Source organism: Bos grunniens, chromosome 5 (assembly GCF_055505025.1).
Source record: "Bos grunniens cultivar Pamir isolate PY7600 chromosome 5, Bosgru_T2T1.0, whole genome shotgun sequence".
Taxonomy (NCBI): domain Eukaryota; kingdom Metazoa; phylum Chordata; class Mammalia; order Artiodactyla; family Bovidae; genus Bos; species Bos grunniens.
The window spans coordinates 11687057-11700707 of NC_141169.1; the positions used below are offsets into that span (position 1 = coordinate 11687057).

At 35.8% G+C, this 13651-nt stretch overlaps 1 protein-coding gene and 1 pseudogene across 11 annotated transcripts in view; both read right to left on the bottom strand.

The window, feature by feature from the left end:
- PPFIA2 (PPFI scaffold protein A2) overlaps positions 1 to 13651 on the bottom strand; it is a 502390-nt gene that overhangs the window by 75075 nt on the left and 413664 nt on the right. For all 11 annotated transcript variants that reach the window (XM_086398878.1, XM_086398877.1, XM_086398875.1 and 8 more), the window contains 4 exons: positions 12403 to 12640; positions 9500 to 9529; positions 4830 to 4960; positions 2726 to 2880 (listed from right to left, as the gene is read on the bottom strand). In XM_086398878.1, the coding sequence (XP_086255004.1) occupies positions 2726 to 2880; positions 4830 to 4960; positions 9500 to 9529; positions 12403 to 12640 (554 nt within the window). The remainder of the gene's footprint in view (positions 1 to 2725; positions 2881 to 4829; positions 4961 to 9499; positions 9530 to 12402; positions 12641 to 13651) is intronic.
- Positions 6849 to 8864, bottom strand: LOC147371325 (intraflagellar transport protein 22 homolog pseudogene; annotated as a pseudogene).

Sequence of the window (13651 nt, forward strand, 5' to 3'; positions counted from 1 at the left end):
CTATTCTGTGAATTACTATGAATTTCTCCTTTGTTGTTTGTCAAACTAGACAGAATTGAGTGAAGATTTTCATAGTTTTATTTAGAAAGTTTCCTTCCTCTGCACCACATTTCATTTAAATGCATCTAGCATAGCTATTGTCCAGAGAAGGCAATGGCACCCCACTCCAGGACTCTTGCCTGGAAAACCCCATGGACTGAGGAGCCTGGTGGGCGGCAGTCCACGGGGTCGTGAAGAGTCAGGCATGACTGAGAGACTTCACTTTCATGCATTGGAGAAGGAAATGGCAACCCACTTCAGTGTTCTTGCTTGGAGAATCCCAGGGATGGGGGAGTCTGGTGGGCTGCCGTCTATGGGGTTGCACAGAATCGGACATGACTGACATGACTTGGCAGCAGCAGCAGCAGCGTAGCTATTGTCAAGTTAACTTAGGTTTCTTTGCCTTTATGAGCTAAACTCTTCAAGAGTTCTAAGACCTGGGACACAGTCCCAAATCTCAATTTTGGTTCTTTGACACCATCAGCCCTCTACCATGTTACTTTCCACGGCATCATCTTCTATCTCCTATTTCTCTTTTCATTGATGAAAGAAAGAATATTGGCACAGTGCTCCCATGTCTGAATTTTCTAGATCAAGTTATTAAAATCATGATCCTTAGAGATGTTTCCCTAATTCCTTCTAATGTGTGCATCAGCAGCACCAGGTGGCAAGCCGTGGACTTGGTTACGCTTCCACGGTCTTCCCCTCACAAGGCGGAAGCCCATCTTTCAGGACAGACGTGAACATGAGTCTGTATTCCTCAGCCAAAGCACTAGTGGTACCAGGTACCATTTCTTCAGGAAAAGAAAACAAAACACATCAAAACATGATGTACTGAAGCTCACTTGTGCCTGTGTTTCCTTATTTTCTCAAGTACTATATCCAACAAAGACCTTTATTTTTGGTTTCTGCAGGAACTTTGTTCCACCCACCATGTAGCTTTTCTACAGCTCCGGAAGTACAGATTTTTGTCTTTGTCTTCCTCATCAGCATTGTAGCTCTTACTCTGCTATTGTCACTAGCTTTGTTTATACGCTATTGTTCTACAGAGCAAAACAAAATTGCTCAGAACTCAGAAATCTTCTCAGGTCTACAATGTGATCTTGAAAAACTATTGCTATTTTCTGATTTGGATGGAGTTGATAAGAACATAATTGTAATTAATTCTCTTCTCATCTGTTCTAACATAGAGACACATGGTCACTGAAAATGAGTCAAAAGGCTAAGTTTCTAGAAGCTTTTATATTTTTGCAGGCTTGAAATTATATCCTTGATATCTTGATTCTGACAATAAATAGTTGTCAAGTGAAACAGATTTTAAAATAATGTCTTGGTGTGTTTTATATCCCCCAAATAACCACCTTCTTTTAGCATAAAAGGGTCCTTTCCTGAGAAAGAGAAGCCCAAGGAACATGTTCTTCTGTTGAGTAACAGTCACAGAGTTGACTGCCCATGTGTTACAGAGATGGGTTTCCTATGGCTTCTGACGTTTTTTATGGGTTTCACACTGTGGAACTTGGGGAAGGTATTTTTGAATAATACTACAGTTGTAAATCTGCAAATATGAACACTATTCTCAGAAATTCTTGTAGTGCCAGGGCAGTAAACTAATTCTGGGGGATGGGACATTATTTGTGAATAATCATTCCTTTATTTGAGAACTCAAAATGAATATTAAGGGAGTGCCGCATTCTGTTCATCACTTACCATCAGAAGCAGGAGCTAAATTTTTTCCTAAATCTTTTTCTCTGTAATTTAACTCTAGTTCTGAACTCAGCAGAATGAGAAGAGCAGGGAAAAATTAAAGGTAAGCATAAATAAGCAAGATGACGAAAAGGATTTCAGGATAAAAATTCAATACGTAAAATGACATCAAAGGAAAAAAAAAGCCAAGAGTATATATCATCATTTAGAAAATACAATTCACATATTCTTTTTGTTTCAGACTATATCTATTTATTTATCTACCTATCTATCCATCCGTTTATCAACCTATCTATATATGTATATATTTACCTAGGGTCATTTCAGATGTATTGATCCATATTTCGTTAATTAGTCACTGACAATAATTCTAATGAAACTCCTATTGCCCTTTCCTCTGTCTCCCCATTTATAGGCTATAGAGTTTGTTAATACAAAGTTGTAATATTTTAAAACAAAGAAACCTTACCCTTTACATCTAGGTCCTTTAAATGCTTTATTTTGACCTAAAAATAGTTGTTTTGGATTTTTTTTTGTAGGTTTCTTAATTTTTTCAACAGAAAAACTTTTAAAATACACACAGCTAGTTTTTATATACATCTATGTAGTGTGCTCAATGGTTTCAAGCTGGTTTTGAAACGTGGCCTTGGACGAATATTTCAGTTTGGCTAATTATTAATACATTCCTTACTCATCAATAAACAAGGATGACACTAGTAACACCTGTCTTGAGAGTCCTTGTGTCTATCACAATGTTAAAATTACCTATATTCTAGTTCTTATTATTAACAGAGGAATCACAAGGATTGGAAATTTTATAATATCTTCCTTTGAAACTTTTACCAAGCATTATTCAGCTAAATTGGTTACAAGATGATTCAACTAGAAAGTTTATCAGGTAGGGGAAATAAGATGAAAGATAGATGGGTATTAAAAAGTAAGGAAAATGAGTGGCAGTGGAAAGTCAAACATGCATACTTACGGAGTTGCCCAAGACGAGCTTTTTCTTTTTTACCAAACAAACGTCCTATTGAAGACTTGATTCCTTTCTTCTTGGGGGCTTTGTGAAGAGAGTCTTGGCTGCTGTTGGCACTGCCAAGCCCAAGGCTTTCGGGCTCGAGGGAGGCAGATAAACTACTGCAAACATAAAAGAGGGAAAACTGCTTGCTTTGGTGCAACATTCAGCAGGCACACAAGACTGTACCTGTCACAAGACAATTCTGCAACATCCACAAGGGGCGTGCGTGCTAAGTCACTCAGTCGTGTCTGACTCTTTGCGAGCCCATGGACTGCAGCCCGCCAGGCTCCTCTGTCCATGGGCTTCTCCAGGCAAGAATACTGGAGTGGGGTGCCATGCCCTCCAGGGGATCTTCCACAGGGTACATAAGACCTAATTCCTTGATAAAGGCACCAAAGGAGGAACAAGTAGACTTGAATGCTACTTTCTCCTTTGCCTCCCATGTTTCTTCTTAAGCACATTAAAGTATGATTTCCTCAGCCTTAGGGCCCTCAGCCTCCAAATTTTCTCTAGAAAATATTTTTCCTAGTATTTTTCCTTATTTTTCATACAATATCAAACCAATCAATGAACATAGATTGGTTTATTAAGTTCATGTGAAGTGACCTTCTATAATTTAGTCCTGGACCCTTTACATATTTCTTTCTTGCAGTTTATTTTTTTAGATCTTTAACATAATGACCTATGACAAGAAATTTAAATATAACTAATGAAGTTTATGCTCATATTCTAGCCCATGGTTTAACTGGATTTTCCTCTTGGTATCTTTCTCAGTTTTTGTGCTTAATTTGTTGAATTTTAAATCATCTGGGTGAGATTTTGAAGTAACAAATCATATACCCTAGTGATCACTGTATATTTTCCTTATAGTTCTCAGGTCTTGTAGGTACATGATAAGCTGAAATGATTTCCAAGCAAGCTGATCTAGGTTCCATCCCTGGTCAATGTATTTAACACTTTTAATAGGATAGGTTCGATGATACTGTTATCATTTTTATAGCTGCTAATTTGACAGTATCATGATGAATTATTTAACTGTACTTATTCATCTTAATTAATCTGAGTTCAGTAAGACAGTAAGGAATCTGCCTGCAATGCAGGAGACCTCAGTTTAATCCCTGGGTCAGGAAGATCTACTGGAGAAGGGAACAGTAACCCATTCCAGTATTCTTTCCTGGAGAATTCCATGGACAAAGGATCCTGGCAGGCTACTGTCCCTGGGATTGCAAAGAGTCAGACATGACCGAGTGCCTAACACACACAACACACTAAGTATAAATTTTGAACCTGGAATAACTTTCACATTAGGAAATAAAAATAAAACAAAGAAAAAATGCTTGATATCACAAAAAAGTCTTTTCAAAAATGTTTATTGTAAAACACATTAGTTAGACGATAGATTCTTACTTAAATCATTATATTCAGTTACATGTTCAGAGATGCTATAAATGATGACAGTGAAAGAACATACATTTAAGATGTAAATTGTATGCTTAGATGTATTTATTTATGGCATTAGTTATTATAGAAATCTGCTTCAATTTTTAGGCAGATGGAAAGGACAGTATGATGAGTTGCTATGACAAATAGGGTATTTTCCCATGTAAACTTATCTCTTCTTTTAATATTTCAGTTTTTTTTTCCTTCTCTAAGGAGGAGCTTTATAGCTGGCAGTAGCAGCACCCATAGGGTGATTTACATACCTGTCTGTTAAAAGTAGCTGGGGTTCAATCATGGACTTGAAGATCTTCATTATCTTTACATTAGAAGCCAAGCTTATAGTCTTGCCTTGGAATCTCTTTAGTTTTTGGTAACTAGTCCTGACCAGTACTTCCTATACTTTGACTCCATTTAGTAACAAGATTAAAAATATACAGTTAATTCTAAAAATGAAAATTTGATCTCAGAATGAAAATTCGGCTTTTTCACAAGTGATATTGTGAAGAGGGAGCAGGAGAATTACAGCTCAAATAAAAAACTTTATATAAATTTTAAGCAGTCTGATAACACTAAAAGGAATACTTGGGGGAGGAGGACATACAGTGGCAGTGCGCTGGGAAGGTCATACCTTCGGGCATCATTATGGTAGGAAGAAGGGAGGGTGTGAGTCATCCTGATGGCTCTAGGGGTAGGGGGAGGAGAAGTTTCACATTTAATGGTTGCTTTATCCTCCCGACCATCTTCTTCTACCACTGCAATCTGGAAGCAAAAAAAAAAATACACCAGATTCACTTTTTCTAAATTTTAACTGAAACTGATGAAAATAGAGACTCATTAAAGCAAGGCTATTTGAGTAATTATAATATAAAAGCAAAACAAGAAATTTAGGGCATATAAGTCTTACACATAAAAACTCACATTATTAAAGAGCAGGAATTTCATAACTATTTAAAAGTTAAGACACTCCAGTTAAAAGAGACATACACACACATAAATGGACTTACTACATAAAAATATTAGTTAACTGTAAATAAACACCATACATCAATATCTAGGGACTATGGAAAAGCTATCTTGGAATCCATTAAATATATCAGAATGTAAAAGCTTTACAAAGTTATTGAACACATATTTGAACTAATTCACTAAAAATATGCATAGTCATCTTTTAAGTGGGAGACTTTTGAAGTGAGAATTTGACAAAATAAAATGTTATCAGATAGGGTGTTTTAAATCAGGCTAATTAAATGTGTTCCCAGATATTAAAAAAAAAAGCTGCAGTTTATAAGAAAAAAACTTTCTTTTTAAAGTGAGAATAATAAAGGTAAGAATGGAATTTTCGCAAACTGTTTAATTTCACTACTTCTTATGGGAAAATTGAGAAAGACATACAGTTCACCATAAGCAGATGCGATGAAAGGGATTTCTTTAAAGAATTTAGTTCCAAGTCCAGAACAATTCACGATACCATAAATTTTGCCAGAGATGGATATACAGAACTGTATTAAAATAAGACTTTTCAACAACCAACTGAATTGTATGATAAAGATTTTTAAAAACAATGCTGCATTTTTCATAGTACCACTGTGCATTATATATATATATATATATATATATATATAGAGAGAGAGAGAGAGAGAGAGAGAGAGAGATTGTGGAAACGGTAGCTGAAAGATGTATGGTTCTAGAAGTTCTGATGAAGAAATGTCTCAATAGGGCTATAACAAAAGGTTTAAAACTATGTTCTCGTCTTCTGTCTATAAATGTCTCGCTAGTTTCTTTACATTAAGCTATTATACTTAAGTGTGTTTATATGTGATACTTCATGTATTGGAGAAACAATACAAGTGTCTGTCTGGGCTCTTGTCATTCAAACCTAGGTTACTTTTACCAGCACAGTGCATGTGTTCTCAGTCACTTCAGTCTTTGCAACACCATGGGCTGTAGCCTGCCAGGCTCTTCCGTTCATGGTATTCTCCAGGCAAAAATACTGGAGTGGGTTGTCATCTGTTGTTCCAGGGGCTCTTCCTGACCTGGGATCAAACACTCATCTCCTTCTCCTGCACTGCAGGTGGATTCTTTACCACTGAGCCACCTAAGAAGCCCTTAACAGGATAGGACATCTTAATAAGATCTCTTTTCTCCATTTCAATGAATATAGTGCTATTAGAAGAATCTTTTTCAAGAACTGCTTTCAGCATAATGTTGATACTATGGAAAACCCTTTCTAAACTCACATCTCATCTAAACTTGTAAAGCGTATTTCAAAACTCTTCCTAATACATATTTATGTTTTCACAGTTCCATTATTTTACCAAGATTGTTTTCCACAATTGTTTCTGGGAAGCCTGATTATTTCTGTTTTCAGACTTTTCCTCTGAAACACCCTCTTATAAAACACCTTCTTCTCTCCAGATGGCAGGTCAAACTAGGCCAACTTTCAAAATATCAGCTCTTAAAAACATTAAAGACAAACCCTTTCGCTGAATAATACTTAAATCTCATGCTATATGAGTAAAGTGGAAGAGAAAGACTTCAGATTCAGAGATGGATTTGAATCTTGACTTCTCTTCTTTATTGAGTGACATGTACTAATTACTTATCTACTCTAAGATTAAATTTCCTTATCAATAAAATAGAAGTGAATATACTCAGTTTAATTTCTTTTGAAGTGCAAATTAAATCACGCATATAACTCCTTACCCTGATATACAATAAATGTTAGTTTGTGGTTTTCTTTCTGTAACCTATCTTTCTTTCTTTCTTTTTTACAATTCCACAACTTGAATGACATGACATATGGAAGATGGCAAAAAAAAAAAAATCACCTTGCCTTTTCAGCTCTTTGGAGAGATCTGGGGCAAAGGAATCAGAATTCAACAGTAGGATTTTCTCAGCTGAACTAAGGATAGAGAATAGACGGTAGGGAGTCAACTCCCTGGCTGACTGGTCTTTGGGGCAAATAAAGAAAATGCCTTCACAGCCAAAGGGAAATGAGAACCTTCTTAGGTGGATGGACTTCAGGCTCTGCACTGATATTAACTTCATTTGGGATGTGGACATCTCCTCCGGGTCTCTGCTCTCGGACACTAAGTTGATTATGCTTCTTAAATACTGGATGAATTCCATCCTGATCTCTTCCGGGTAGTCCTCAAGATTCGAGTGCACCAGCTTCAGCTTGTTCAAGGGTGGTGCCAGAGCTGGGTTTTCTTTGTCACTTCTGGAGCCTGGTTTGTGGTGTGCAATTAACAGACACGGGTATTCTGTAAGAACTGCTGCTGAACGAAACAGGAATACCACATCTCAATTTCCTTCAGGTGACTTAGGATGCTGGCATTGAAGACGATCACCACCCCATGAGAGTCCTTCATCAGGGCTGGCCAGTAAGACTCGAACTCTGGATCACCACCACAATCCCAGAGCTCAAATTCACACCCGCGCCTTCGTTGTTTGCTGGTAACACGTGGATTCTCAAATTCCAGGATCCTCACTCCTTGGGTTGGGTTGTATTCAGTGATGTCAGAAGCTTGTGTCAGAAAGTAGGCCAAAATGGTTTTTCCACTCTCGCAGGGGCCCCCAAGGAGGACTCTGGCCTTCAGCAACTCAGTCCCGGGCCCACGCAGGCGCCGCTTGAGTCTGCTGCAGTCTGCGCGGAGCGGAAGTCATCGCACTATAACCTTCCTTTCTTACCAATCATCTTTCTATATTCCCTAAATTCCCTGAGGCTTTATTTCTGCACAAGATCTTCCTTTACATTTTTTCCCCCTCTTATGCACACTGAAATTATTTCACATATCATATACTCAGATTTCTTCCTGTATTTCCAGTATAATCCTTTTAAGTGGTGAAGAAAGTCAAAGACAAGTGGTAATAACATTATGCGTGATAAATTTGGCAGTTGAGAACTAACGGATAGCGTCAAGGAGAAGATACTAAAAGAAGATAGATGATGGACAATAAAAAGAAAATTCAATCAATTTAGGTCATGTAAGCATACTATGATTCCCTTAATTAAAAAAAAAAAAAAAAAGTTCCCTAGTTGCAGAAGTATTTGGGCATAGGCTGATTATCACATCTTGAAGATGCTGAAAAATAGATTTATTTATGTATTGGATAGTAGGTTGAATCTTTAAAATTTGTCCCATCTGATTTCCTGAATCTGAGCTCTTCCACTCTCAATTATCTAACACAATGTTATTTGGTGAATCTGAACTTTATTCCATTTTGTTTCTAACCCAGGGATCAAACCCAGGTTCAGTCACTAAATTGTGTCTGACTCTTGCAAACCCCTGGACTGTAGCCCGCCAGGCTCCTCTGTCCATGGGATTTCTCAGGCAAGAATACTGGAGTGGGTTGCCATTCCCTTCTCCAGGGGATCTTCCTGACCCAGGGATAGAGCCTGGGTCTCCTGAACTGCAGGCAGATTCTTTACCAACTGAGCTATTAGGAAGTCCTTACCCTCTAGGAGGCACTATTCTGCCTTAATCATCACAGGCTAGGTGTCAGACAACTAGAGATAGACCCGAGACCCTATGACCCACTGAAATGATTCAAACTAGTCAGTCCTAAGCCTGCTTACCTTCAGTTCAGTTCAGTTCAGTCACTCAGTCGTGTCCGACTCTTTGCGACCCTATTTACCTTCACAATAAACATTCCTGCCCATGATTTCTCCTCACACTTTCTGAGTCCTGACCTGGTGCTTCCCCTTGGCCAGACATATCATGGCATGCCCGGGTTCTTGGGAAGTATGAGTAAGAAGCTATCTTTTATCTTTTATTAAAAAATAAAAGCTATCTTTTATTTACTAAAGATAGTAAAAGCTATCTTTTATCTTTTATTGGTAATTGTTTCTTGATTTGCTTGTCTTATGTAACTAAGTAAACTCTGGGAGATAGTGAAGGACAGCGAAGCCTGGTGTGCTGCAGTTCATGAGGTCACAAAGAATCAGACATGACTTAGTGACTGAACAACAACAATGTTAAAACCTACATTTTAAAACAAGCATCACTATTCTAGTATCAACAGTAAACTGTCTAATTATTCCAAAAGAGGTCTATAAATTCTGTGGAAAATCAGGATAATTTAGTCCCCACAGTCTAAACATTACCCTAGAAAGTATATACAATTTTATCTTTAGACATTTGCTCTTATGATTGCATTTAAGCAATTCAAAAGCACTTAAATATTTTTAATATTTTTATGTTAATAAAATGCTTCAATTATCAGAAAGATAATTTTAAATCTTTCATAGAAAAAGCAACATTCAATTAATAATCATATCAAAGAAATGTACAGTACCTTTCTCCGATGTTTCCTTAGATCACTTGGCTATGATTGGCAGTAATAAAAACAACACAAAACAGAACCAGTTAATGATTATCATTTGGCCAGGTCACAAACTTAAATAGTAGCTATAATTTAAATCTCTGCTTGTCTGTCCCTAAAATTTCAAATTTTGCTTTGATTTCAAATTTATATTCAAACATGAATTACATCCAACAAAATTATTTTTTTCTCCAGTATTTTCTACAGGTAAAGGAAAACCTGTCTTTCACCATAACAAAAATGAATTTGATGACAGAGTTCTACTAGGTGATAAGGACCTCCTGGATTTTATTTTTTGTTTTATTGAGTCAGATATTAAGTACTCTAATTATAGTATAGTAATGTTCATTTACCATTGTTTTATTTATAACTGCTCAAGAAAATGCATGAGAGCAGTGGCATCCTATTCATACACAACCAAACATTATGTCTAAATGGATACAAATATATTATTTTGTTATTATAAAAATAACAACACTGTCAAGGGTTATAATGCTAATATATAATGAAAATACTTAAAAGGTCAAAATAATAGGCTGAAAAAGTGTAGAAAATAATAGCAGTACAGAAATAATCAAAGTTCTCTTGGCTTGAATGCTAAGTAAATTATACCCTTGTGGGCCAATATTCTTACTACAGCTTTGATGACAAGTAGATCATCAATATACATAGCATAAATTGCACATGCAGAAACTAAGCCAAATACAATATCATTTTTAATGACTCTAATCAGATGGATGGTTCCCGGATTTTAGAGGGGAGGGCATACCCCACGGCCTGTGGGATTTCAGTTCCCTGACTAAGGATCAAAACTGTGTTCCCTTTAGTGGACGTGTGGAGTCTTAACCACTGGACCACCAAGGAAGTTCGGTTCCTGATGTCTAAAATAAGGAGATCATAATTTGGTCATAGATCAAAATGTAGCTCAGTATATTGGGTTAGTTTATCTTAGTACACTGGCTAAAAGGTTGTGCTGTATCTAGCTGGGATCCGCTTTGATTAGTTGGTCTTTATTTGGATTTTCCATCTGGAAATAAGCAAGGAATAGGACACGACTGAAGCGACTTAGCAGCAGCAGCAGCAGGATACTCAATGGTTGAAGGAGGTATTTCCTTTTTAATTTTTTTTCATCATTTCTCTTTTCTATAGATTTTATTGCCTGGAAGTTTCATAATTGTAAAGACTTTGGATATAGGAAATACTGCCTCATAAATAGCCTTCTGTTCCAATTTTCAGTGCAAAATTAAAGAAAAACATACCTAAACTGATATACATAGGAGAAATTTTATGAAGATAAAATCTAAAAATCATTTACTTACAAGGTAGTTTTCCCCTTGGGGTGAGAATATTATATATATATATAATATATATATACACACACACACACACACACAGACATACATATATGCACACATGTGTGCATTTATATATATTAATTCTAATGCCATTTTTTACCACAATACACATTATTGCAACATATTTTTTTAAAGATTTATTTAACGATCATTTAGAAATTGAATTAAACTTCATTGTTCATATATTATACACATGTACACAGATGCAGGCATTGTGACACTTTTTACAGAGGCTTCACAGCCTTCTGACCAGAAATACTATATACACTTATATTCATATTCTTCTGTCCTATTATTAATTTCTCCTCCATTTGTTATACTTGTACTAGATTTTTGCAGAATATCATCTAGTATTTGATCTATTTACATTTTAATTAATCTCCATCTCCAAACTTTTATTTTTAATTTAAATTTTATTGTTTTAATATAGTTCTAATATTCATGACAAAACATAGATTTTCCACTCAGAATATTTACATCTTCACTATTGTTGTCCTTTCAACATATTTCCCAGGTAATCACAGAAAATATATTGAAATATATTTCCCTCCTAATCACTGAAAACAACAAAGATAAAATAGTATATGCTTTTGACTTAGCAAATTTGAAGAAAAATTCAGCTCCTCTTTACTAGCTGTGTTGAACAAGGACACTTATCCATACTCTCAACATTTCAATTACTTATGGTCAAGATAATGCCCTTAGATTTTCAAATGTTATCATGAGAATAAAGTGACTAAACATCATGACAGTCAGCAGTCACTCTGCCTATATTATTTTTGGCAAGGGGTATTTTAATTTTTCTTTCATATGTTAAGAGTACTTCGTAATTTAGATTTCTGACTTTTAATCTCAAAGGAAGATACATGAAATAAAAGATTAAAGGATAAAGAAGGGTGAAACTTTTGACATGGAATTATAAGGCTCAGGAAATTGCTGCTATTGTTTTAGAATTTAAGCTCTTCTTTTAGAATTATAATTTTACATTATAAAATTATAACATTCTATGTTGGTGTATTGAAGCAATTATAATAAATATTTTTGAAACTGTGTTAAAAAAAAAAACACCCAGTCTCAATGTACTTCATCAAGATGTCATCAGTAAAAATGAACTTAACGGTGTAAATTATTCAGATTTCTGATGTGATATTTAGATTTCTGCTCTTCCTTCCATTTACTAATTATGTGGCCTTGGGAAATTATAGCTGTGTAGGCTTCATTTCCTTATTTTACAGTTGGATTAATATTTGTACTTATCACATAGGTTTTTATTAGGCTTTGTTTCCTCATTTATGAAATGAGGAAATATTAATGTGAAATATTAATTTCATATTTATTAATATTTCATATTAATATGAAATAGTTGGATTAATATTTGTACTTATCACATAGGTTTGTTAAGAAAAAGAGAAAAATGATAAAACACACAGAAAGCTTTGAGATGAGAAGAAATATCCAATAAATTTTAGCTAATGCATCAGTAATTCTAATGGAAGCAAAGGTTCTCTGGACACATCATACCAGTGTCATGACTCCCATCCGATCCATTTCCCTGGCAGGACTTCGAGGTGTGAGCTTTGGTGTTGAGTGTCCACTAGGGGGAGACGAGCTGGCCAGCGAAGAAGCTGTGACCGAGGCAGTGATGGAGGTACCTGGGTGGACCCTTGCTAAATTCAGGCCTTCCAGACTCACACTAGCCACTCTGTTCTCAATTTCTTCAGCACGTAACTCTGTGGATTCTTTTTCTTCTTGAATTAGTCTGAAAGATATTAGTTTAATTTTGATACATTACATGTTGTTATAAAGTTATTAATATTTGGAATTCATCAAATAAATAAATGAATAAATAACTGAATATTTTTATATCAAATCTAACATTTTTATTTTTTCCCTAGACAATATAACTTTCAATAAATTCCAGAGACTTCTTGGCTGAGAACTAGAAAATCTTTTTTTTCAAATGACATATAATCCCTTGGGTTTACAGTTTGATACCCTTTTTATACTGCTGCTGCTGCTGCTGCTAAGTTGCTTCAGTCGTGTCCGATTCTGTGAGACCCCATAGACGGCAGCCCACCAGGCTCCCCCGTCCCTGGGATTCTCCAGGCAAGAACACTGGAGTGGGCTGCCATTTCCTTCTCCAATGCATGAAAGTGAAAAGTGAAAGTGAAGTTGCTCAGTCATGTCCTACTCTTCACGACCCCATGGACTGCAGCCTACCAGGCTCCTCCGTCCATGGGATTTTCCAGGCAAGAGTACTGGAGTGGGGTGCCATTGCCTTCTCCGTTTTCTATACTGCTACCTGTTAAAACTCTTTTAAAACTTTGAGTGTCTAGTTAATTACTGCCTCTAATCTTAATCTTACATTTGTACTTAGGAACTAATATGTGAGACTTTTAAGAACTCAAGTCTCAACAAGGTCATTGGCTCTTACCTCCTATCCAGTGAAAAAGTATGATTGATAGACTCCTCAAAAAATGGTCATTCATAATTATAATTTGACCAAATAAAACCCTGACTTAGCCAACTTGCTTTTACATAAGCACTAAGCAATTTAAATAATGTATATATGCTAGATAGTTAAATGTTTTAAGAAAAACTATTGCTGTAAATGCTTTTGAGAAGACAAATCACTATTACTATTTTTCTTTATCAGGGAGAAATTTCAAGAATATACATAAATTATTTATTACAAAGAGAAAGAATAAAGAACATTAGCGGGGTTGCTGCAAAGATCCTATTTAAGCTGAATCTATACACAATTTGCATA